This window comes from Cutaneotrichosporon cavernicola (genome assembly GCF_030864355.1).
Source record: "Cutaneotrichosporon cavernicola HIS019 DNA, chromosome: 2".
In the NCBI taxonomy this organism is placed as follows: domain Eukaryota; kingdom Fungi; phylum Basidiomycota; class Tremellomycetes; order Trichosporonales; family Trichosporonaceae; genus Cutaneotrichosporon; species Cutaneotrichosporon cavernicola.
In genome coordinates this window covers 1,589,707-1,611,824 of record NC_083394.1, presented here as the reverse complement: position 1 = coordinate 1,611,824, position 22,118 = coordinate 1,589,707, and the positions used below count along the sequence as shown (strand labels likewise).

Below are 22,118 nucleotides of genomic sequence, written 5' to 3'. Positions count from 1 at the left end.
TACCTCGCACGCCAGCAATGACAGGCCGTCCTCCTTCTCCCCCTTCATTCTCCCGCGGAACGTTCGTCGTGCTGCTCGCCAACTAGTCCGACCACACCGACTTGATGCTCTCGATGGCCGGCGCCCACGCCGTCGCGCGCCCGCGCTCGCTCTCCTCAACGACGCGCACAACGCCGCCACTCTCGAGAGCAATCTCGCGCATGCGTTGCTCGGCATCGCACCAGAACAGCTTCCACTTGCCGTCTTGGCTGGTCATGAAACCATTCGACCGCTCAAAGTACCACTTGTTAACCGGGTTGTCTGAGCGGCTACGCCACACGAGGTCCTTGCCGCGACCAATACCGGACAAACTGCCCACCGACGGGTTAGCGGCATCGAGCAGACCGAGGCCGTATGTCTCGTCGCGCAGCGCGACCCACAGGAAGTCGACGGTACCATCTCCCTGGTGGCTCGGCAACACGGCAAACTTGTCGAGATAGCAGATGTCCAGTCCGTCTGCCTTGCCCTCTGTAGTAACCACAGCTGCGCCAGCATAGTCGCCGACAACAATGACAAAGTCGAGGTCGGCGTCGAGGCGGGCCCAGTACGCTTCTTCGTTTAGGACACGTCCAAAGCTCTTGTTCAGCAGAGCTGCGAGTTTGGGTTTGTCGATCTCGTCGAGGCTGCGGAGCACGCTCACTGGCAGACCGCGGCGCACGAGTGTTGGCGTGTCGGGACTCAGGCGGCCTTCGGACTGCGTGAGAAGCGCATGTGGCAGGCTCGCGCTGTGTGCAGGCTTGTTGGTGATGAGGTTGGCGATTAGGGCTGTAGAAGAGCGATGCGAGACGATCAGCGCACTCGCATCCTTGGGCATGTGGGCAAGACAGGTATCGGCCAGCGCGAGGTTGGACAGCGCCGTTGGGTGCGTGTATACCCAGTTGGGCTGCCAATGACGCTCGATGAACTCAAGCTCCGAGCTCAGGTTGATGCTCAAGTGCGGGAGGCCGGCGCGTGCATAGGATGGAATACCACCCTCGCGGTTTATGATGAGGAGGCGCGCTGGCGTGAGGTCCATCTTGGGGCGCGCGGTTGCTGGTGCAGCGGGCGGCGTGGGCGCTTCGTTCGCCATCGCCTCGGCGAGGGCTGCTAGGACAGCGTTGGCACTGATCCGACGGGCGCGGCACCCATCGTCGAGAGCGACCGGGAGGAGTACAGGGATCTCGCCCTCCTGTACCGCGCGGCGGATATGGTCCAACCCCTCCGCCTCGACATACACGTCTCCAGCGTCGGTTATGCGCGCGACCGTGGCGAGAATCGGCCGAGCCCCAGCGTGCGCCTTCGTCAGGAAGTGTACGGTACGCTCGACGTCGCGGAGGATCATGGTACGCTGTGCCTCGGCTGCCATGGAATCGCGCGGCTCAAACGGTGGAATGTCGTCCCGGTCTATCACGACCACACTGACCAGCCCGAGCATCTGGAGCGAGTGGATACCGCGCGCGACACTGGCCAGCTGGTGGTCCTTGAACGGGCCCTGGATCTTGACTAGTGCCGGGCGGCGCACAATCGGGTTCAAGAGGCTGTTGACGAGGGGGTTCGTCGCTGCGTCGGTGCCTGGGGCTGGTGTGGGATCCGGCAGTTCCATGGCTGGTGGCGCAGTTGGCGGCGCAAAGGACGCAATGTAGCCCCGCGAGTCCCGCATGCTCGGTGACGCCTGGAGGATGCTCATAACAAATTCCTGCTGTCAGTCACATTCAATACTGCTAGGGGTCCACGCGCCCGCGCCTCCCACCCTTCCACCTGTTGCGGCTTGCCCCGGTGCATCTTCCTCTTGTCCGCCATGTTGCTCTCCCTGATATTGTCCTCGTCCATCCTACCTGCATTGGAATAGTAGCTCACCGCATCGGTCTGGCCTAGGTCTTCTTCTTCCAGGCTGCGTAGCCGCTCGCCAAAGTCGGAGAGGGTGCGGCCGAGGTAAGCCGACGACGAGTTTGGTGCGCGCGGACGCGCAAACGCACGCGTCGCCCGTAGTAGGCTCACACGCATATTGCGTAAGGAGGAGAAGGGGAGGAGAGGGGGGGAGAGGGAAGGAGGAGGGGAGGGAAGGGGAAGAAGGAAACGAGGAGATGAAGGTGGTAGGAGATGGGAGATGGGAGAGAAAATGCAGTGGTATAAGGAACAACAAGGCGTAAACTGAACTTATCGACTCGGCCGGAATGTCGGGTATTTACTCGCCGATTGCTGCCAGCAAATCTCATTTGTCCGCCTTTAGGAATTACTCAATCATATCGTCTTTAATCTGGACAAACGACGTCTGTAGTCTGTAGAAGAGGGAGGACCTCGCCCACTTGTCCACTGTTCGAGATACTGATGACCCTTGGACGGCCCTCCTGCTACTCTCCCTCTTCCTCCTGCTACTCTTCCTCCTCCTCCTCCTCCTCCTCACTCCACCATTCGGTGCCATATCACACCACCGTTCCCCTACACGCATACTCCCACACCCACACCCACTCGCCACAAACGCCAAGCCGTCAATGCCAATATGCATCAAATCCTACACACTCCCTACAAGCCCAGCGCTCCAGCGCTTAGAACTTGCTGAAGCCCTTGGCCGCCTTGCTCTTGGCGACACGGAGGACGTTGAAGCGCACAGTCTTCGAGAGGGGGCGGCACTGGCCGACGGTGACGTTGTCACCAGCCTCAACACGGAACGCGGGCGAAAGGTGGGCCGCAAGGTTCTTGTGGCGCTTCTCGTACCGGCGGTACTTGGGGATGAAGTGGAGGTAGTCGCGGCGGACAATGATGGTGTTGGTCATCTTGGTCGAGTGAACAACGCCGGAGAGGATGCGGCCACGGATCGAGACATCGCCGGTGAAGGGGCACTTCTTGTCGATGTAGGTGCCGTTGATGGCCTCTGTTGAGTCAGCGTGCGTCTGGCGCACAACCCACCAAAGGGAGTCTTGAAGCCGAGACCGACGTCCTTGTACCAGCGACGGGTCTTGGTGGCAACCTTCTTGCCGCCTGCAGGGATAATCGAGAGAGTGAAGCAGGAGACGCGCAAAGGACATATAGCGAGGCGAGGCGAGGATGGTGCAGATTTCGAGGTCGAACAAGGGATGGTCGAAAAGTTGATTGGGAGCAGTGGGGATCACGGTGTGTGTGTGAGAGACGCAGATGACGCGAAAGGATCGATTCAACACGAGTAGACGAGAAGCGCGCAGGTTTGACGAGAATCAAGCGTCAGCACCCATAACACATCTCCAAGAATCTGGACGCACCCTTCGACTTGGCGTTCTGGAAGAGGTGCTGCTTGCGGTAGGCGCGGTCGATCTCAGCCATTCTGCTCGTTAGCGCGCGCTCCTCCTCCTCCATGCGGGCCCGCAGACCATCTCGACACCTCGACCTCAGCGTCCACACGACACGAAACAGGACACTCCCGAGGACTGCACGGCTCCTGTACGCCGCCGTCCACCGCTCCCTCCAGCAGTATCCTTCGGTGTGTCAACGTGTCGCGCGCGCGTTGGTGTCGGTGTCGGGTTCGACGGCCTGCGGTGCTCGCTGTCGCTGCCGTGCTCACTTGGATTGATGGTTAGGAAAGGACTCAACGGACTGCTCGTTCAACCACCACTGAATTTCGCGGGACCAAAAGCTCTGGGTGAGGCTTCAGCAGTTTGATCCCCGGTATAATCCCGAAACACCGGAGGCCTCAGATATGTGGCGCTTGAGAGAGTCAGGCACCAGACCTCCACCCTGACGTCCAGAGTTGAGACTGATTCCACCAAGACTCAAGCTCGGTGCCGAGAACCAACATCTTGCAAACAACAGCAGCACCATGTCAAAGCGCCTCAATAAGCGCCAGATGCGCGAGCTCGAGGAGCTCGAGGCACTAAAGGCTGTTGAGAAGAGTGCTACACCAGACCTCCCAGAAGACGAGAGTGACGATGATGACGCGCCGGCCGCGTTTAACCCGTTTGCCGCCGTGAGCTTCGAGGCGACAAAGTGCAAGCTAACATCAGTTGGAGGGAGGAGACGAGCCAGAGGCGGAGTCAGAAGATGACGAGGACGCTCCTGCACCTGTAGCGAAGAAGAAAGTGGGCCTCACCCATTTGCCACCTAACGCCAGAACAAGAAGAAGAAGCCGAAGAAGAAGAAGATTGCCGCCGCCGCGCTCTTGGACGAGACGGACTCGCCATCGGCGTCGTCGACACCACGGGGAAAGAAGGGGAAGGGAACACCCATACCGGACGACGAGGGAATGGACGAGGTCGACCGTGCACTCGCCGAGCTCAAGCTCAAGTATGGCGAGGACCCCACACCAACAGGTCCCGCACAGGAAGATTCCGCGCCGCGGTCGGTCATGGCGTTCCGCTCGCTCCTGTCCATCGAACCAAAGAATCTCGACGCGGATGCCGAGTTACGGCGCTTCTTTGGTTCCAAGATCGTGAGTTGTGTCCAGGCGCATGGGCTTACGCAGATCGCCGCTGCCACACCGACGGGTGGCAACAGACGGCACGCCGCCGCGCTCGCCAAGGTGCGGTACGTGCTTGCGAAGCCCAAGCCGACGTACCCACCACCAATCTCATTGGCGGGGCTCAACATGCGCGAGCTGAGCGCCGAGGAGGTCGAGGACCTCTACGATAGACGAGGATGGCTGCAGGCGGACCCTGGGGAGAAGTGGTACTCGTTCGAGCACTCGCCTGCATGGAGGGAAATTGAGCGGCAGTTTCTCGGCGCAGTGCAATCGCATGGTGAGCTGGGTGCCTTGTGTAGTAGCTGACGGCAGACCCCAACGAGCTCATGGCGCTCCTCCAGGTGTACCCTTGGCACGTCGACACGTTACTCCAGATGAGCGAGGTTTACCGGCTACAGAACGACATTGGTGCTGCGTCCGACTTCGCCGAGCGCGCGCTGTACGCACTCGACCGGTGTCTTGTGCCCGGGTTCAATGTGCAGAGCGGGAGCTGTCGACTAGACTTTGACTTTGTGGAGAACCGGCCGATGTTCACTGCTCTCCACCGCATTATCTCTTACCTCGGCCGCCGTGGGTGTTGGGTGACGGCCTTCAACTTTGCCAAGCTCCTGTTCTCGCTCGATCCCGAGGGTGACCCCCACTGCGCGGCGCTGTGGCTTGACTTCCTTGCCGTCAAGGCGAACCAGGGCTCGTGGCTGCTTCAGATGCTGGAGATGCGCGAGACATCGCGCGCTGCTGCGCTGTGGCACGGATATCCTGGTATGGGATGGGCGCGGGCGCTGGCACTGCGACAGGAGGAGGATAGCCGGAAGGACAAGGAGCACAAGGAGAGCACTGCAGCGCTCGTGCAGGCGATGAAGACGTTTCCCGAGGTGGTCGTGCTTCTTGCCGACAAGATCGGCGCCAATATCCCGCATGAGGCACGTTCCAAGCCCCTCCTCCAGGTCGAGGTTGGCTACACGGATAGCCCGTCGACATTGCTCCACCTCCTCGCACACATCTACGTGGCGCGCTCCGAGGCACTGTGGAAGGAATCAAAGGTGCTGTCTTGGTTCGAGAGGACGCTGGAGGCCACCCTACCCGATATCGACGACGGGGCGGCTCGCGCAGCGCGAGCCGAGGCGCACGCGATCGCTCAGACACCACGTGACCTGGATGCGGACGGCGAGCTCGCGATCCCCCTCAACATCTGCCGGCATGTGCTATGCTCGGAGAGCACGTCCTGGCTCGGCTACCTTCCGCCCGCGATCTCGCGTCGGCCGTTCCACGCTTACGACCCACTACCGCCCAGCTCGGCCCAGACGGCCTACGACGCGGCGTACTTTGACCCCGTGGCGCGCCAGCTCGGCGCGCAGGTACGCCAGGCGCCGTACGGCGCAGCCATGGACCGTTTCTTAGACGAGGTGCGGCAGCATGCTCGCCGGGACCCCGCCGAGTGGGCGGAGCCTGTGCGCGACACGTTTACCCAGTTTGCAGGCCGCGCACCAGAGGACATGGATGCCGAGGACCGACAGGCCATGGTCCGCGACCTGGTGCGGATGTACGAGCAAGTTGTAGCGACGTTCCGCAACGGTGGCGGTGACGGCCTCTTCGGATATGCGCCAGGAAACGACGCGATGCCGGGTGCGTTCCCCGGATAGACAGTGTCTAAGGGCATTCCGCACGTTGTAGCCCACGTAGCCACACCCTTACGTTATTGGCATGCATGGCGATGATTGTAATTTCCTGCTGTTCCCTGCGGTGGCTGTGGTACACAAATATATACAATTCGCACGCTCCGCTCCGAGGATGCGAGGTTCTTGATGGCCTCGCTAGCGAGGTCGGAAACATTGGCCGATGTGATGGCCGGCGGCTGAGTGAGCAAAGTGGTTGAAGTGGTGGTGTGGTGGCGGGGGAGTGACGTAGACTGAGTCACAGTCCTTACTTGGCAACAGGCAACAGCCCCTCGTTCCACTCTCAAGCTTCCAGGCCCCACAAGCCAACAACCAACAACTTGCAACCTTCAACCTGCAACCTGCATTCCTGCATCCTCCGTCCTGCGACCTCATCCACGTCCACATTCGCATCCGCAAACCCACTTGTTGTTATCCATCAATCCACAATGGCGGACCCCGAGCTCCAGGCGCTCGTGCACCCGCACCCCTGCCGGCCGCTCCAAGTCCGCGCTGCCGAGCTCATACGTGAGGGCGTCGGGATCTACCTAGCGCCCCCAGTCGACGAGCTGGACATTACACATGAGCTTGGCTCGACGCTGTATGCGCTGCACATTGTCGAACGGCACGACCGGGCGCGGGGCAGTGCACGCGCTGCAGCCTTCCGCGCATCCGAGAGCGTGCGTACTCGCGCCGCATTGCGCGACCACGCACTCGCATGTCTTGATGCTGCGTTGGAATATGTTAGCGCGCCGGGGGACGAGTTGAAGGACGAAGACGACGACGATGTGCTCCTCATCTCGCGCCCACTTCCCGTCAACGAGCGGTATACAACCAGTACGTCTCCGCCTTCCTTCTCGACCTTTCTTGCCCTCTCCTCTCTCCCCTCAAAACCGCCTCTCCGTTTCTCCCTCCCCCACCCTCATCCCCACCCCATCGCTAACTCCAGTCGCCGCCCTCCTCTCGCACCACACGACACCAGGCGCCGTCATCGCGCACCCGCTCATCCGCGCCGCTCTGCCCCGCGCGTGGTCCCGCTCCAGACGGAGCCAGAGTGCGCCGATCCGCACCGTCCGCGCCCTTCTCGACCATGCCATCACGCCAGCGTGAGTCCTCCTTTCCTTTCCCACATCTAACAACAGGCGCGCCCACGTCTTCGAGCTCGCGTCCCACCTTGTCTTCATCGCACTCACCCTCGTCACCGCCCTCGTCCCAGACATCGACGTGGGCGGCGACACGTCGGAAGCAACCACCATCGTGTGGATCGTCTGGTCCTGGGCCTTCCTGATGCACATCCTCGTCGACGCGATTAACCGCAGACGCGGCCCGAGCTCGACGGCCCACCTGTTCCTCATGCTCCCGGCCTGCGTGTCGGGTGTGCTCATGCCCGGCATGCCCGGTATGAGCCGCAAAACCACCCAGTTAGGGACCTTGCTCCGCTGCATCTCGATCCCGTGTTCCGCCCTCGCGATCGTGACCCCCTCTGGACCATCCCTGCCGTTCCTCTTCCCATCCCGCCTCCTCCCACTGTCCATCATGCTCGCGGGAATCCTCGCCCGCGGTGCAAAGGCCGCGGCGCTCCTCGTCCCCCTCGCCGGCGGATTGTGGGCTCTCTACGCCTATGCCCTCAATGGCAACGTTTGGCGCGCTGGCCCCAACGCTGTTCCCAGCGCCATCGAGATGGCGTCCACAGCGTCTGAAGCCGTAAGGGGTTTCATGAAGCGCGACTTGTCAGCTCAAGGCGGCGGCCCGATCGAGGTCGGCGCCGCGCCTTTCGAGACCCGCGTTGCCCTGCTGGTCACACTCGTCCTCGTTATCATCCTCTCTGGCGCGCTGTCCATCCTCCGAGCTATGGCGCCGTCCAACGAGCTTCATGACGGGACTTGGGAGGCCGAGTACGGGGCAGCCATTGGACACGCAAGCCGGCGCGCCCTCGCCGCCGGCGTCGCGCGATACCTGCCCCCGAGCAGCGACAGTATCCCGCCTCCAGTGCCCCTGCCAATCCCACTCAACATCCTCGTACTACCCTTCGACGCTCTCGCGGGCGCTTTCCGCATCCTCCGCCATGGCAAGGAGCCGCCGTACACTATCCGCGCGGTCCGCGGAGGTATGGGCCTGCTCATTGTCGCCATACCCTGCCTCGTGCTCGGTCCCATTGCCATGTTCCTACCGCACTGGTAGCCCTACCGGTAGACTGGTAGATAGACGTAATATGTACACTACGATGGACTCGTTGACGACGACGGGTGGTGTACTGACCAACGGCGGACATTGACAGACTCTAGCATTACCATGCATTGTTGTACACCAAGACTACACATGTATCACAAATCACTCTATCTGATGCAGTGTCCCCGCCTAGAACTGGCGGTTGATGAAAATGGCGCTCGTCTCGGGCCCGGCACCAGGCTTGGTCGCGACGACCTCGATCTTGAACTCCAGCCGCGCCGGGGAGACGGGCACCGTCCAGCGCATGCCCGCCGGGACCTCGTCCTTGCCGTCCTTCTCATTGCTGTCCTTGGCGCTGTAGAGGAGCTTGGGCGTGTCGACCGCCGTGCCGTTGACGCGCAGCGTGACTTCAGGCTTGGCGTCGGCTGGGTCGGCAACCCACGCCGTGAGCTCGAGCTCGGACGTCGCGGACGCGATGGCGACAGCGTGCGCCGCGACGCCGCGCATGTTTCGCAGACGGATCGCGCTCGGTGGGTCCCGGGGCACAGGGGTTGTAGATTCGCTATCAGGCGCCGCATCAGAGTATGCAAAGTCGATGACCTTGATCGTGGGCGAGAGCGGTCCAGGGTCTGGCGCAGGTGCCGAGCGCGACTCGACGGTGGGAGGGGGGACACCACGCTTACGCGCGTCATTGGCCTCCTTCATCTGCCGGAAGATGTTGAGGGCAAGCGGGGGTAGTGATGAGATCCACGCCTGCTGCTCGAACGACGGGTAGCGGTCTAGTGTCGCTACTACCTCTTCTGTTACGACGCCGTGTGGTAGTGGTGGCAGTTGCGAGGACGGCGCGGCTGCAGGAACGTGCTGTTGATGTTGTGGTGGGTAGGCGATGTTGGGGTAGGATGCATGTGACACATAGCCCGCCTGCGGAGCGTGCATCATGGACTGTGGTAATCCGATTGCCGGCGCTGTTGGTACAGTGGCGGCCGGGTGCGAGCTGTGGTGGACGGGCGTCATCACCTTGGGCGGCAGCTTTGGACCTGGTGCGCCCATCTTGAGCTGCCCCAGGCGTTCCTTGACGAGCGCGCGATGGTGCTGCACGATCCCATGAATCTGTTTTGCGTCGCGCCACACTTCACTCTCGTCCTCGTTGTACAGCATAGCGTTGTCGCACATGCGCTCGACCTCGATGAAGAACTCTTCTGACGTGTGGTACCTGCGCGACATCATTCTCGTCTCGATATCGTCGAGTGCTAACGGGTTCTTGATCATCCGGTAGTAGTCTGGGAACGACCGGCGGTCTGGTAGGGAGAGAAAGATGGCGGCAATGTCGCGATCTTGTCCGCTGGTCGTTAGCAACGCCGATATCAACATACTCACTCGCTCGACTTGGCAGCCTTGATGTCACGCATGCACGGCTTGATCAGCTTGTACACTGTCGGCCCGTCCTTCATGTAGCTCCCGCGCTTCTTGCCTGTCCCAGGTCCCGACAGCTTGGGAAGGATTGAGTCGCCCATTGGCGTTGATGGCCCAGCTGTCGATGGCGAGGGCGCTGCCGAAACAGAGACAGAGGTGGCCGTGCGCGCAGGGACAGGGGTCGCAGCAGGCAGTGAAGGTGGTGGCACAGATGCCCCGTCATCGCTCTCGCCACTGGCGTCCTGCCCCACCGTGTGCGAGCCGTAGAAGGTGCGCGTGATCTGGTGCATCTTCTTGGCCCACTGGAACAACGTCGACTCTTTCATATTATCTGCATGTCAGCTTGGTAAGCAAAGGAAAAGCTTACATCGCTTGGCGTTGTTCCACATCTGGTAAAAGTCGTTGCAGACATCAAAGAGCGACATGTACCCTCCAGCGTTGAGCTTTTGGTGGATGATTTCGAGCGACATCGGGTTCTTGATGGTCTCGTAGTAGTCGGGGAACTGGCGCTACATGTCAGCTGGCTCAAGTGGATGGGATGGCGATGGGGAGGACGCACCTTGTTGGGTAGCTTTACAAAGGGCTCTGCCATCGATTCGCCACTGCGCGTTAGCATCCAGCCTACAGCCCACACATCTGGGGGTCGTGACTGTCTTCGCGTCTGCGGCCCGCGTCCCTCCATCACGCGTCGCGAATAAATGAGCCGGGTTTTAGGCAACCCTGGCCTACATCCCAACATTTCGCGATAAGAAGGCACCGCCGAATGTCAACTCACCTCGAATCACGCAGCCCCATAATCTTGCTGTATAGTGCCAGGCCGAGGTGCTTTGCGCGCTCGGCGTCGCGCGGGTCCATCTCGGGCTCGGTTTCGGGAAGGGGCGATGGCGTGCGGCGACGCTTGCTCCGGCCCTCGGTGGAGAGGATGAGGGAAGGGTTGACGTCTAAACGTCGCTTGCGCTGGGGCTTGTCTGACGACGCGGCGCCGACCCCAGACCCGTTGATGTCGAGTGGTTGTTCGAGTGGGGGCATGGGAGTGGATGGATGGTTTGTGGATGCATACGAGGAAGGAGGGCCGTTCAAGACGGTCTGATTGTCGTTGCGGCGGTGGGGGGGGGGGGGAAGGGCCAGTCGGGGGGGTGGGTGGACGGCTGGTGGCAGAGAATTTGCTCCCGTCCCATCGCCCTGGCCTTCTGTCAGGGGGGGATGTTGTTTGTGGGTCACCGTTAATCCAACAGGTCCGGGGTCATTCCTCGCATCAGCACAAACATTTCATCCCATCTCTCACTGCTCATCTTCTAAGCTAGCTCCTCTCCATTCATCTCATCCCAACTCTGTCTTGCATTCACAGCAGAATAATCCTGTATGTACCTGATTAACTGATGAAAAGCGGCCGTCTGATCAGCCACAGAACTGTCTATCTCGTTCTTGGGCATAGCGAACATGACCCCTGTTGTGACGCCACCTCTGGCACTGCACATCCAGCCCGCGTGCCTCGAACACAAGTACATCCGCCACAAGGACTCTAGCCACATCTTTGAGCGTCCTGAACGCCTCCGCGCCGTTCTCTTGGGCTTCGCCGCTGCCCTCGCCCGCCTCGAAGCTGCCGATGGACGGCGCAACGACGCAGACGGCTTAAGCGCCCTCTTAGGCTCGCTCTCCATCTCCTCTTTCCTCACGCCGACACACCTATCCGTCGTTCCCCCACCTGTACCTCCCTCCCGGCCGGGACAGGTACTTCTGCACCATCCGGCACTGCAGCTCGCGCACAGTCCACCCATCGACGCGCCGTTCCCGTACCTCCCCCGCGGTGGGGGTGCGATGCCTCAGAGCACGTATCTCAAGGACCTGTTCAAGTGGGCTAGCGAGGCGGTGGAAACTATCCGCACTACTGGGTGCGAGATTCCGCAGGACAAAGGCCTTAACGTCGGTGATCTTTATCTCGGGCCGGGAAGCGTCGTTGCCATTGAGGGAGCCGTGCAGAGCGTGTGTCATGCTGTGGATGGCATTTGTGCAGATGACGGGCCGAGTAAGGCGTTCTGCGCCATCCGGCCACCGGGCCACCACTGTGGTGAGGATGAGCCCAGCGGATTCTGCTACGTCAACAACGTCGTCGTTGGAGCTATGCATGGTGAGTTGTGTGACATTAGCGGCTGACATCAGCGTATCTCCAGCATGACATTGACCGGGCTGTCATTATCGACTTTGACCTCCATCACGGGAACGGTACACAGGCCCTCGTTATGCCGCTCAACGCGGCTTCGTATGCCGAGGATCTGGCGGTGGCGGCAGGCAAGCCGCCCTCGGACATGAGGGGACGGTCAGGCCGGAGACGGACATGGAAGGGATTTTACGGATCGGTGCACGACATCTACTCGTATCCTTGCGAGGTGGGCCTATGGAGTGAATCGAGCTGACTGCAGGACGGCGACCTCGACTTGATAGGTGATGCGAGTATCAGCCTCGCCGCGCACGGGCAGTACATGTACGCTACGCCGTTGAAACAACCCTGACACCAGTGAGAACATTCACCTGCAGCCGTACGAGGACGAGGCGGACTTCTACAAGCGCATCTACCCCCTTTACTTAGCCTTGCTGGAAAAGGCGCGCGTGTTCATGCGCGACACGCAAGCTGACCCAGAGAAGACGGTGCTCTTCATTTCGTGAGCTTGCGATTCTCCTAGCCTCAGCTAACATCAGTGCCGGGTTCGACGCTTGCGAACACGAGCACCAGGGAATGCAGCGGCACGACCGCCGCGTCCCGGCCTCCTTCTACGCGCGATACACCCGCGACATTGCAACTTTTGCCGACAAATACATGGGCGGAAAAGTCATTTCTGTCCTCGAGGGCGGGTATGGTGACCGCGCACTAACTAGCGCAGCGCTAGGCCACGCAGTGGGGTTGATGGGGCGCGAAGGATCACCTGACTGGTGGGGTGTTGACGAGCTGGTGCTCCTCGAGCGCGCAGTCAAGAAACGGCGTAAGGGCAAGCTGTGTTCCCTCCCGCCGGATCTGGCACAAAAACCACACATTGCGCGAACGCATGCCATCCTCTCCCATTGGGAGGAACATGGTACGCCGACGCCCTCGGCCGCCCCCAGCGCGAATGCCACCCCAAGTGGGCGGATGACGTTGCGTGAACGAAGAACAAGGGACAAGGAGGAGGAGAGTCCGCGGCCTGCGCCGCGACGGAAACCGAAAAGCGCACCAAAGGAGCGAGAGACATCACCTACGCCCTCTGTGCCATTCGCCGAGTCCAAGGAAGCGTACCCCTCCCCAGTCTCTCTGCCATCGCCAGACAAGCCAGATATTAAGACGGAGCACGCCCCCATGCCCGCCGGCGCTGCACCACTCTCCGCAGGAACGCAGAACGCGCTTCATCCCGTGGCCGACGTCGAGCCGATCGTCCTCCGCATACCGGCTCGCACGCCTGAGCCGGACCATGCGCCAGTCCTGCGTATCCCAGCTCGCGTGTCGCCTCCTCCCTCGTCTCAGCCCGCAGTCCAACCTCAGGCCCCATCTGAACTGTCCCGTCCACCTGCAGTCCAGCCTAGACCCGCATCATCCGATGTACTGCCTCAACTTGCCGTAGTCCAGCCCCGTCCACCACCACAGCCAGTGCGCGCCCCACCTGTGGTAAATCCCGGCCCGCCCTCGCGCCCACCGACCCTCACGCGCATGTCCAACTTGCCTCCCAAATCCGCCGGCTATTCGCAACCCCATCCTGCCGTGTACGCTCACGCACAATTTGGCCACCCCGCTCAGCCCATGCCGCAGATGCCCCACCCGTCGCAATTCCAACCCCACATACCCCATCCTTTGCCATTCCTGCAGCTGCCCCACCCATCCCAGCTTCAAGCCCTCTATCCAACGCCCATACCCAACGGCTTGGCACAGCCCGGTGTCCGGCCCGCATACTCTGGCACACCCGAGGCCGGGAGTGGTGTGTAATGAATGAGGGCATGAGGCACGGCCCGCCACGTACGACGTGCTACGCTCGTACGCGCCATCGCGGTCCACTCCCACTCCCGGCGGAACGCGCGGTACAGGTACCTCTTAGCTCTTAGACCACAGTATGGCCTTTATATATTTTTTCATTCGATATTACAGTATAATGATTTCTGGATGAGACCATTACGTGAACCACACGACGACACGTGGGCACACACCCTGCACAGTGAAATTCCAGTGCACCCGGGTGCCTTGGTTGTGCACATTTGCTAAACAATCCGAAAAAAACGTGGAATCGTGGGCCTGGCATGACGAGAATGTGTGCGTGGTACGTACGGGTCTGCGTCGCGTCACTTTGCGACAGTTGCCAAGCAGCCCGACTTAACAACCCTTGGGGGCATCTGTTGCCTTGGAACGATTCGGATGTACAGTCTGTCAGTTCAACACGTCTATACAGCCAGTAGTGTGATGCTTTGACGATGCATCTGGAATGTTACAACTACGAGGATTCTATGCAGTGGGATCGTGCGGTCATAAGACACAATTGTTCGGAAGCTAGCGACGGCACAGAGCGTATGTTTGCTGGTGCGATGGCGGCCGTATCATTTGCAGGATAGAGTATTGTTCGGGTCATGGCTAGGTGATTGTATGCCGCGCCAATGTCACAGACAGGCTGGCGAATAGTCCGGAGCCCACAGGTGGGCGATGGCAATGTAGATGCGATGAGAGACAGGAAACATGACAGGTGGCGAGCGACATGATTAGAACACGTCAAGAGCTGACCAAGGGAGGGCAACGAAGGACGTTGGAGCTTCAGGAAGCTTGGCATTGGTAGAGACGGCGTGCACCTTGCGGGAGTCGAACTCTGGCTCGGGCGAGGGAGCTGCCTCGCGGTCCCAGTCGTCGCGGTCGCTTAGCGAGTCGTCCGAGTGCGATGGCACCAAAGGCGGGGCGTCGTCGCATTCGTACGTCGGGGTTTGGGGCTCTGGTGACGCAAACGCACTGGAGCGGTCGTCACTGAGCTCGGGCTCTGGGAGGCTCTCCATGTCAGAGTCGCTGCAGATGGCGTAGTCGTCCTCGGGGATGTGGGCGAGACCAAGGCCAATGGGCTGCCTGGCTGCCCTTTCAATGTCCTGGGCAGTGACGCTCTGGCTGAGCGAGGAGCGACGGACTGGCACAGCAGAGCGCGCGTCGGTGGCTGGTAGGAGGCGGTTGGAGAACGCACGGCGGACAGCCTTCTCGGCGTCGCGCTGGAGGTCGAGTTGGTCGAGCCACTTGCGCTTGTTCTCCTCACACTCGTAGCGCGAGGCAAGTTGAGTGATGCTGCCCACGCGGCCAGCGAGCTCCGAGACACGGGTGACTTGCTGCGAGTACGCAGATCGGTGGCGCAAGGGAACCGTGTGTGCGGGAGGAATGCGGAGAAGAAAGCCGGTGGGAGAGGAAGGGTCCGAATCCTCGTCGTTGTTTGAGGTCGCATCACCAAACTCGGAGCTGGAAGCGGCAGTCGAGATGGAGGGCGAGCGGGGGGTGACTGATCGCGAGAACGAGCACTCGGCGGTAGGGTCAAATTCGATACCCATCTCGGAGAGCATGTGGCAGATGTCGTCACGGAGAGTGACAAACTCGTCCATCTTGGACCCGGCTTCGCTCTGGATCGCCCATACAAGGTAGTGGGTGGGGAGACGCTCCTTGAGCGTGGGAAGGACATAGCGACGGTACGCGTCGACTAAGAGGGAACGCGCCTGACGACGGTGGGCCCGAGCGGGCTGCTGGTGGGCAGCGACATGAGCTGGGGTCTGCGCGCGGGGCGAGGTAGGGAGGAGGGGCGAGAGGAGCGAGAACAGCAGAGCTCCAGGAGTTCGCCTACCAGCCGCGGATGCAGGCGAGAGGGTACCCGAGCAAGCACTGCGCTCAGAGGACATGCTGGAGCGGGGGGACGCGGCCGGCGATGCAGCTGGTGGCGGCGTGGGAGGGGGCGCCGCAGCAGCAGCAAAGCTGAGCTGGACCTCGCGGACGACGCGGTGGAGAGTGGCGACGCACTCGTCCGAGAGGTCGAGATTGAGTGTACGGCCGTCGACAAGGTGGACAAGGATTGTCGAGTGGGGAAGAGAGAAGGTCACATTGTCGACGATCTAACGAGTCAGTGACTGCAGGTGACGTGGGATTGACGCCGCCAGAGTGTCTATTGCGTCTCGGCTCGACGTTTAGGCCTTGGGTGACTCACGCCAGAAATCCAGGTCGCCTTGTCGCCCAGAAGCACGTTACCGCACTCAATGTCCTCTTGGAGACAGAGGGATCGGTGAGCGAGGAGGTTTGGTGGGAGAGGAAGTGCCCTTGAGCTGCATGTCAGCGCTGTTACGATGGATCGCTCGACATACGTGTAAGGCGAGTTTGGCAAAGGGAGGGTGAAGAGGATGGTGGGAGGGGTGGGCTGAGAAGGGGAAGGTGTAGGAAGTAGCCGGAGAAGCATGGTGGTCGCTGGGGCGTGGAGGCCGGGGGAAGCGTTTTGGATAAGACGAACAAGTCAAAGAGTTGAAGAACTTGAGTGCGACTAGATGTACACTGTCGAACCTGTCGAGTGTGTAGAGTGTGTGGAAGTATGTAGTAGGGGCGAGCTGCGACAAGTACGGGCAAGGGTAACGAAGAGCCAAGTGGGAGGGCGAGTAGTTTGTTGGAGGTGAGAGCAGAGGCTGACCACGAAACACTGAGAAGGGAGGGGAAGTTGTAGGACAGTGTCAAGGGGAGGGAAGGCGAGACTTTGTAGTGTTCTTTGGTACTGTAACAAGATAGAGTTCAAGAGGTGACGAAGGGTGATGAAGGAAAAGGATAGGAAAGGGGTTGAATGTTGCGGGATGTGAGTGACAAAGTGATCAGAGAAATGTGAGAGGAGTAGGGTGAAGGCGCTTGTGGTCGTGTACCGTCTACCCCGCCTAGGTAAGGTAAAGTAAAGAGTAAATGATGGATTGTGACCACCTCTTGTCTTTGGGATCCTGCACTCGATCTTGCTCTTCTCGATCCTCCCGTATCAATCCCGTTTGTTATACCAAAGGTATATGAAAAAGGTATCAAAACCCGTTACCGAGTCTGGGTCACAAACGGGTTCTTTACCCTTGACGACGATCACGCTCACCTCGTACTCCTATTTCATTTTGGGACGCGCCCTCTGATTTCATGCCTTGAACTGTTGTTTCGTCACAAGATTGCGGCTGCGGTATAATCAAGGGCCAACGGAGGAACCAACCATCGGATAACCCTGATGTCCCTGAAGAATGAGCGGTTGACGGCCATTTCCTGAGGCGCTTCCTGAGAGGCTTGAATCCATTGTTAATCTCCCAACAACCAACCTACCAAAAAATCCCTTTAATCACTTTTGGACCTGCGGGTCAGCGGGGACGGGACCTATGGGACCACTCCTCCCCGCCTAAAAAGGCGGGCCGCCAAAGGCTGGCTCAAAAGTTGACATGGCTTAACATAAACACGTCACTCCACAGAGGGAGGTGTATCAAGTATCAAGAAGGTTAACATTCGCACGTTATGTCAAAATATGGCCAAAATGCCACGACCGACGACCACGACATGCCGGACAGAGTTTCACTCGCGTGGATTCGTGGCCGAGTAGAGTGCCTGTCCCCCATTGCCGTGTGGTATGCTCGACGTGTTGCTGTGTGAACGCTCTTTGCTTTGCAAGCTCTGTGCGGCCCGAGTAGTACGTATGTGGCGGCGTGGCATGAATAATGGACCATGGATGGCACCCAAAAGTGATTAATATTGACCATGAATGTGCCAGGCAGGTAGGTGCCAGGGGAATCATTAGCAGGCTGAGATCAAAAGTCGGTGGCGCATGACAAGGCCAAAGGCGAGTCTGGGCCTAATTGCTCATGAACTCATGGTAAATGAGTGCGAGGTTGAAGGGTAGAAGGGTAGCAGGATAATCATGCATCTGGGCTTCGGCACTTGAACACACACGTATCACATGTTATTCTCCATACTCCCACCCTCTCCTCCACTCGTCCTCTCAAGCTTTGTATCCAGCAGACACTTGCTAACATCGGAAAGATCTGGACTGCATGGCTTGACATATTGGCATGTTCGGCGCAGCTGATAGATTCCATCCATCAACGAATCGGTTCGGTCCTGCATCTGCTATTCCGCTCGTTGGAATCTGCAGTGGCTATTCAAGTTACAGGTAGCCCAGCAGCATACCTTGCCATCACCGTCACAGCCCATGACCTCGAAACCTCACCCTACACCCTTCACCATTCACCCTTCATCCCCATTCTAGTTAGCCTCTTGAATCAGCCACTCCCCAATCCAAACCCCGGAATGTCATGCCAGACCTGGACGCGTCTTCGGAACCGAGGAACTGGGACTGACACTGGAACTCGTTACAACATTCATCCTGCATCTGAGAGATACAAGGAACATTGCGGATAGATCAGGGAGACTGGAACATCAGGATCCTCAATTCCCCGAGTACACCAGTACATCAGTAGATCAGTACATCAGTAGATCTCGCCGGTTCGTCACGCGACTTTTGATGCTCTTCTGATGAAAGCTATGCTTGTGAATTCATCGCCACATGCTTGCTTTGATGGCTCAAATGGCAATCACCATCACACTCAATGACAATTCACTCTCAGCTCTGGATGGATCCTGTAGACGGCATCGGTTGTGCCTGCGCCACGCCCTGGCGGAGCTAACTTACGCGTTATCGTTGAAAGCTCATTCCGGACCGCCGTGCCTGCCGCAGCAGGTCCGAGCGGGAGCGGCACATCGGCGGCACCCCGGCTCGGGCCAGTGTTCGGGTCAAGGGCAAATCCCCGCCTCGAAAAGCAATCCACGCAGTGCCAGTCACCGACCCGCTGGGTCGTCGGCATACGGCATACGAGCGGGCAGCGTGGGCCGATCTGAAAGTGAAGAAACCTCGTGCGCCGTAAACTGTACGGCACCACACAATGCACACCAATGGTGTGGTCGTGAACAATGTACACATAAACTTATTTCCCAACCCGTTCCTGTCCCTCGCCTCGAGCCTGACACTTGGCACACGGCACGTCAAGGATCCAGGATCAAGTATCAAGAATCAAGGACGTGGAGACGGATACACAACAACCTTGATCATTCACCTTGCACTTTCAATGCAACGCCCGATGCATTTCAGAGAATGTGGGATCGACAGAATGATAGAACCCTTGATCATGGCTACTCATCGCCCCGATCACGATCATCTGGTTCGGTTGGGCATATTATAATTATAATTAATACATGTTAGTACAATCGGGCTATGGGCTATGGGCTTTGAAGCTCTGGGCTAAACGAGCTCGGTACAGTTGATGTGATGACCATTGTGGAGCCAAGAGCAAAGGGAACTGGTTTCTCGGTCCAGCCGTGCCTACCTTGTCCCTTGCCAGAAGCCGGAGGCAATCATGTTCCCTGGACCTGAGCAACTACAAATGCCCACCATGCTACGCGAGCTTGAACTGGCTCCCACGCTGGCAATCGAAGTCGAGGCCAGACATGCCGCGGGACGATTCAAGTTCGGCTAGCTAGTTTAGGCCATATGAGCAACTAGCGTTTCGAAAGCGAGGAAGGTGACCATGTTGGCCTGTTGGTTAGCACTATAATTCCGGTGTTCGAGAAAAGTGACTAGGGGTAGAACGTTTCAAGGGGGGAAGGGGTCGCAGGAGGTAGTGATTCAAGATGGTTAAGGGGTCTTGATGGGCGTGGTCACTTACAGGGATGGCACTTTTGGAACAATTCAGAGGATAAGGTTAGCTCCAACCACGCGCGGCAACCAAATACTAATGACGCGTCCTAAGAGACACTCTGTCCAGCCTCACAACGGCCCGCGTTCCGACACGGATGCGTACTCCACACTACTGGAACGGAACACATGGAACGCAACTGGAACAGTACCGCCGGCTTCAACACGTCCAGCTCTGCTTGCCCTGATACTTTCTCGCTGCCGCGCGGAACCCAGGATCGCGATGCCAACTCTCCTGGTGCCAGGCGCCGCCCTGTCACAGGCAGCTGAACAAGATTTAAGCCGACTTCCTCGGAGCGCAACGCTACCATACTCGCGAGCACGCTCGCGACACGGCAGGTGAGCGTATGCAGGAACGCGGGCCGCGCCCACCTCCTTCAAGATCTGACTCTGGCCCTAACTTTGGGCATGAGGTATCTGGGTCGGAGCCGTTTTGGCTTTAGCCTACGTTGGAGACGTCTGGACATGTCGTCGGGGAGACGGCGACCACCCCAAAGTGTAAAGCAAGCCAGTTCACTTCAACGGAGCCCAGGCGTTTGAAGCGGAGCCAGTTGTCATTGGCAGGCCTCACAACCCACCAACTGACTTCGATGGGCTCGCTGCGCTCGGCCTGAGGACACCCGCGCCCAAGTCTGCCGAGCCGCGTCATGTCCCCCATCCGACAGGTACCTCTCGCCGACGTCCACACCGCACACCACACACACTCACCGGACTAGACAAGGCCACAGTCCACGGAACATGACACGCCACCCTTCCTGTCGAACACTGTCGACCATGACGCGGCGCAGGCTGAGCGGCTTGGCACTTTCGTCCGCGCTCTGCATCCGCGTCTTCCACACGTCGAAGGGGAACGTAATCTGGGGTCAGCCGCTGTCTCTCTAGCCGAGTTCAATTCGGACTCACCGCCCACGCGATCACACCCGCTACGCCTCCGGCAGCCATCAGCTCCGCCCAGTTAAGCCCGGAGTGCAGCTCAGCCTCGGCCTCATCTATCAACCCGTGTCCGTGTGGTGGCTGCTCCGGAAGATGGCGGCGCCATTTGAAGAAGCGGCAGGAGGCCTCGTACCTGGCGTCAGATGGGGTTTTCCGACACAACATCTGGTAAGAGTCCACTCACGCCCAGAAGTACGGTCCGTACGCGAGCTCGCGAATCACGGTCGCCGAGTACCCGCGATACAGGCCGCGCAACCCGCCATTACGCAGGATGCCGAGGGTGACGGTGAACACGTTCGGGTTCAAGTTCGGAGGAAGGGACTGCTGCCGGATCTTGATCAGCTCAATGGGACATGTCAATGTGCTGCTGTAAGCTATCATCAAAGCCCCAACAGCTGATCCAGGTGCAGTGGGATCACTCACGCGGCAAGGACACCACTTCCCGCTCCGGCGAGGCAGATCTGCCCCAGCGTAGGGTTGACTCCTTCCTTGGGGATCTGCGCGTTCATGAAGAACTGGTACGACGAGAACACAATGCCGTTAACCTGGAGTTAGCCTAGCAAGCGCATCCGTGGCTAGTGCCAGAACGAGGAAGCTCGATCTCGCCGGGGACGGCCAAGATACGATACGCACCCCGGCAATGCCGGCCTGTTGTCAGCTTGAGCCAGCAGTTCCTTAGCTCACCATCGGCGACATGACTCCCTTGAACATTCCCCTAATCCCTTCTTCGCGCAGGATAGCACCTGGGGTTAGCGTGCGGTTGGGACAGAAATCCTGGACCCGAAAGCCGTCTCCAGCAGGATGACGCCAGGTCGGCAGGCGACCACCTCACATACGACGGCCTCGCATTCAACATCCCGTTCCCACTGCACAAGGTTTTCGTGTAGTTCTCTCATCTGAGTTCTCCGGTTGGACGCGAATGCAGTCGTGCTGGGCCGTCTCCACTCTTCCGACTCGCAGCCGAACTCCCCGTTCACCATCCAGCACCCAATCCCACTGCCTCGCCTTGTTCAACCTCAGGACCAAGCTACTCACGGAACGCCTGGTGGATGCTGGTGTATTTCCCATTGAACGACGGGGTCTGGTACCGGACCTTGACGACGTCGAAGGGCTGGCCGACGATGAGCCCGGCGGCGCCTGGCGTCAGCACGTGGGTATTGGGGGGAAGGGGAGGGGGAGAGAAGGGATAGTGAGAAGAGAAGAGAGGGAGAGTTCGGGGGAGTCAGAAGGGCAATGAAGCCCGAGAGGTGTCGATGGCGCCGGGGAAGGTGGGAAGGACGTTGCGGGTTCTAGCTGTTGGAGCCGGTCAGAGAACCGCTGAGAGGGAAAAGGTTGCCTTCCCCTCGCCGCTGGTGCCTTCCATCTCCGGTGCCCTGTCGTCGGCGACCAGGACAGTCCCCGCGCGACACCTGTAACAAGTTCCAGCCCGGCCTCTCCTCGCCATCCTAATACTTCCCCCCTCCCCCTCTTCCCTCCCCCCCTCCCCTCCCCCCCCTCCCCCCCACTCCCCTCTCTCAACCCCCCCAACCTGGACGTACCAGCAATGACGCCAGCCACAAAGTCGATCGACGGACTAGGGGTTTCTGGTATCAGCTCCATATCTCCACGGACGTACTTGTACTTGCGTTATTTTCGCCCATGCTGGAGTGTCAACAGCTGCAGTCAGGATACCAGTCGGCGGAATGAAGAGGGGATTTGGTGGAAACTTGCGTGCCGCGGGGTGCGGGGTATCGCTTCAGGATTGGACGCGTGGACGCGTGGATGCGTGAAGGCGTGGATGTGGTTCGTATC

At 59.6% G+C, this 22,118-nt stretch overlaps 8 protein-coding genes across 8 annotated transcripts; 3 read left to right on the top strand and 5 right to left on the bottom strand.

The window, feature by feature from the left end:
• Positions 1 to 82: 82 nt before the first annotated feature.
• ARG2 (uncharacterized protein) lies at positions 83 to 2,022 on the bottom strand (the record flags this gene model as incomplete). The annotated part of the gene is made up of 2 exons (XM_060597654.1): positions 83 to 1,714; positions 1,876 to 2,022. The coding sequence occupies 2 exons, from the start codon at positions 2,020 to 2,022 to the stop codon at positions 83 to 85; spliced, it is 1,779 nt and encodes a 592-aa protein (XP_060454527.1).
• A 542-nt stretch (positions 2,023 to 2,564) lies between these two features.
• RPS11B (uncharacterized protein) lies at positions 2,565 to 3,787 on the bottom strand (the record flags this gene model as incomplete). The annotated part of the gene is made up of 5 exons (XM_060597653.1): positions 2,565 to 2,890; positions 2,926 to 2,997; positions 3,255 to 3,316; positions 3,554 to 3,637; positions 3,762 to 3,787. 5 exons carry the CDS (start codon positions 3,785 to 3,787, stop codon positions 2,565 to 2,567), a joined length of 570 nt encoding a protein of 189 aa, XP_060454526.1.
• A 21-nt stretch (positions 3,788 to 3,808) lies between these two features.
• CcaverHIS019_0206210 (uncharacterized protein) lies at positions 3,809 to 6,087 on the top strand (the record flags this gene model as incomplete). The annotated part of the gene is made up of 5 exons (XM_060597652.1): positions 3,809 to 3,955; positions 3,993 to 4,067; positions 4,100 to 4,417; positions 4,451 to 4,724; positions 4,760 to 6,087. The coding sequence occupies 5 exons, from the start codon at positions 3,809 to 3,811 to the stop codon at positions 6,085 to 6,087; spliced, it is 2,142 nt and encodes a 713-aa protein (XP_060454525.1).
• Positions 6,088 to 6,548: 461 nt separating this feature from the next.
• Positions 6,549 to 8,280, top strand: CcaverHIS019_0206200 (uncharacterized protein; the record flags this gene model as incomplete). Its single annotated transcript, XM_060597651.1, has 3 exons — positions 6,549 to 6,936; positions 7,049 to 7,205; positions 7,242 to 8,280. 3 exons carry the CDS (start codon positions 6,549 to 6,551, stop codon positions 8,278 to 8,280), a joined length of 1,584 nt encoding a protein of 527 aa, XP_060454524.1.
• A 177-nt stretch (positions 8,281 to 8,457) lies between these two features.
• Positions 8,458 to 10,710, bottom strand: CcaverHIS019_0206190 (uncharacterized protein; the record flags this gene model as incomplete). Its single annotated transcript, XM_060597650.1, has 5 exons — positions 8,458 to 9,610; positions 9,646 to 10,012; positions 10,049 to 10,190; positions 10,241 to 10,283; positions 10,457 to 10,710. 5 exons carry the CDS (start codon positions 10,708 to 10,710, stop codon positions 8,458 to 8,460), a joined length of 1,959 nt encoding a protein of 652 aa, XP_060454523.1.
• Positions 10,711 to 11,121: 411 nt separating this feature from the next.
• Positions 11,122 to 13,630, top strand: HOS3 (uncharacterized protein; the record flags this gene model as incomplete). The annotated part of the gene is made up of 5 exons (XM_060597649.1): positions 11,122 to 11,809; positions 11,842 to 12,068; positions 12,102 to 12,163; positions 12,198 to 12,341; positions 12,379 to 13,630. 5 exons carry the CDS (start codon positions 11,122 to 11,124, stop codon positions 13,628 to 13,630), a joined length of 2,373 nt encoding a protein of 790 aa, XP_060454522.1.
• A 761-nt stretch (positions 13,631 to 14,391) lies between these two features.
• CcaverHIS019_0206170 (uncharacterized protein) lies at positions 14,392 to 16,100 on the bottom strand (the record flags this gene model as incomplete). Its single annotated transcript, XM_060597648.1, has 3 exons — positions 14,392 to 15,762; positions 15,855 to 15,969; positions 16,009 to 16,100. 3 exons carry the CDS (start codon positions 16,098 to 16,100, stop codon positions 14,392 to 14,394), a joined length of 1,578 nt encoding a protein of 525 aa, XP_060454521.1.
• A 3,081-nt stretch (positions 16,101 to 19,181) lies between these two features.
• On the bottom strand, positions 19,182 to 21,967 carry CcaverHIS019_0206160 (uncharacterized protein; the record flags this gene model as incomplete). The annotated part of the gene is made up of 11 exons (XM_060597647.1): positions 19,182 to 19,235; positions 19,366 to 19,375; positions 20,103 to 20,251; positions 20,298 to 20,460; positions 20,512 to 20,691; positions 20,751 to 20,872; positions 20,961 to 20,975; positions 21,012 to 21,070; positions 21,363 to 21,464; positions 21,866 to 21,910; positions 21,943 to 21,967. 11 exons carry the CDS (start codon positions 21,965 to 21,967, stop codon positions 19,182 to 19,184), a joined length of 924 nt encoding a protein of 307 aa, XP_060454520.1.
• Between the last annotated feature and the right edge of the window lie 151 nt (positions 21,968 to 22,118).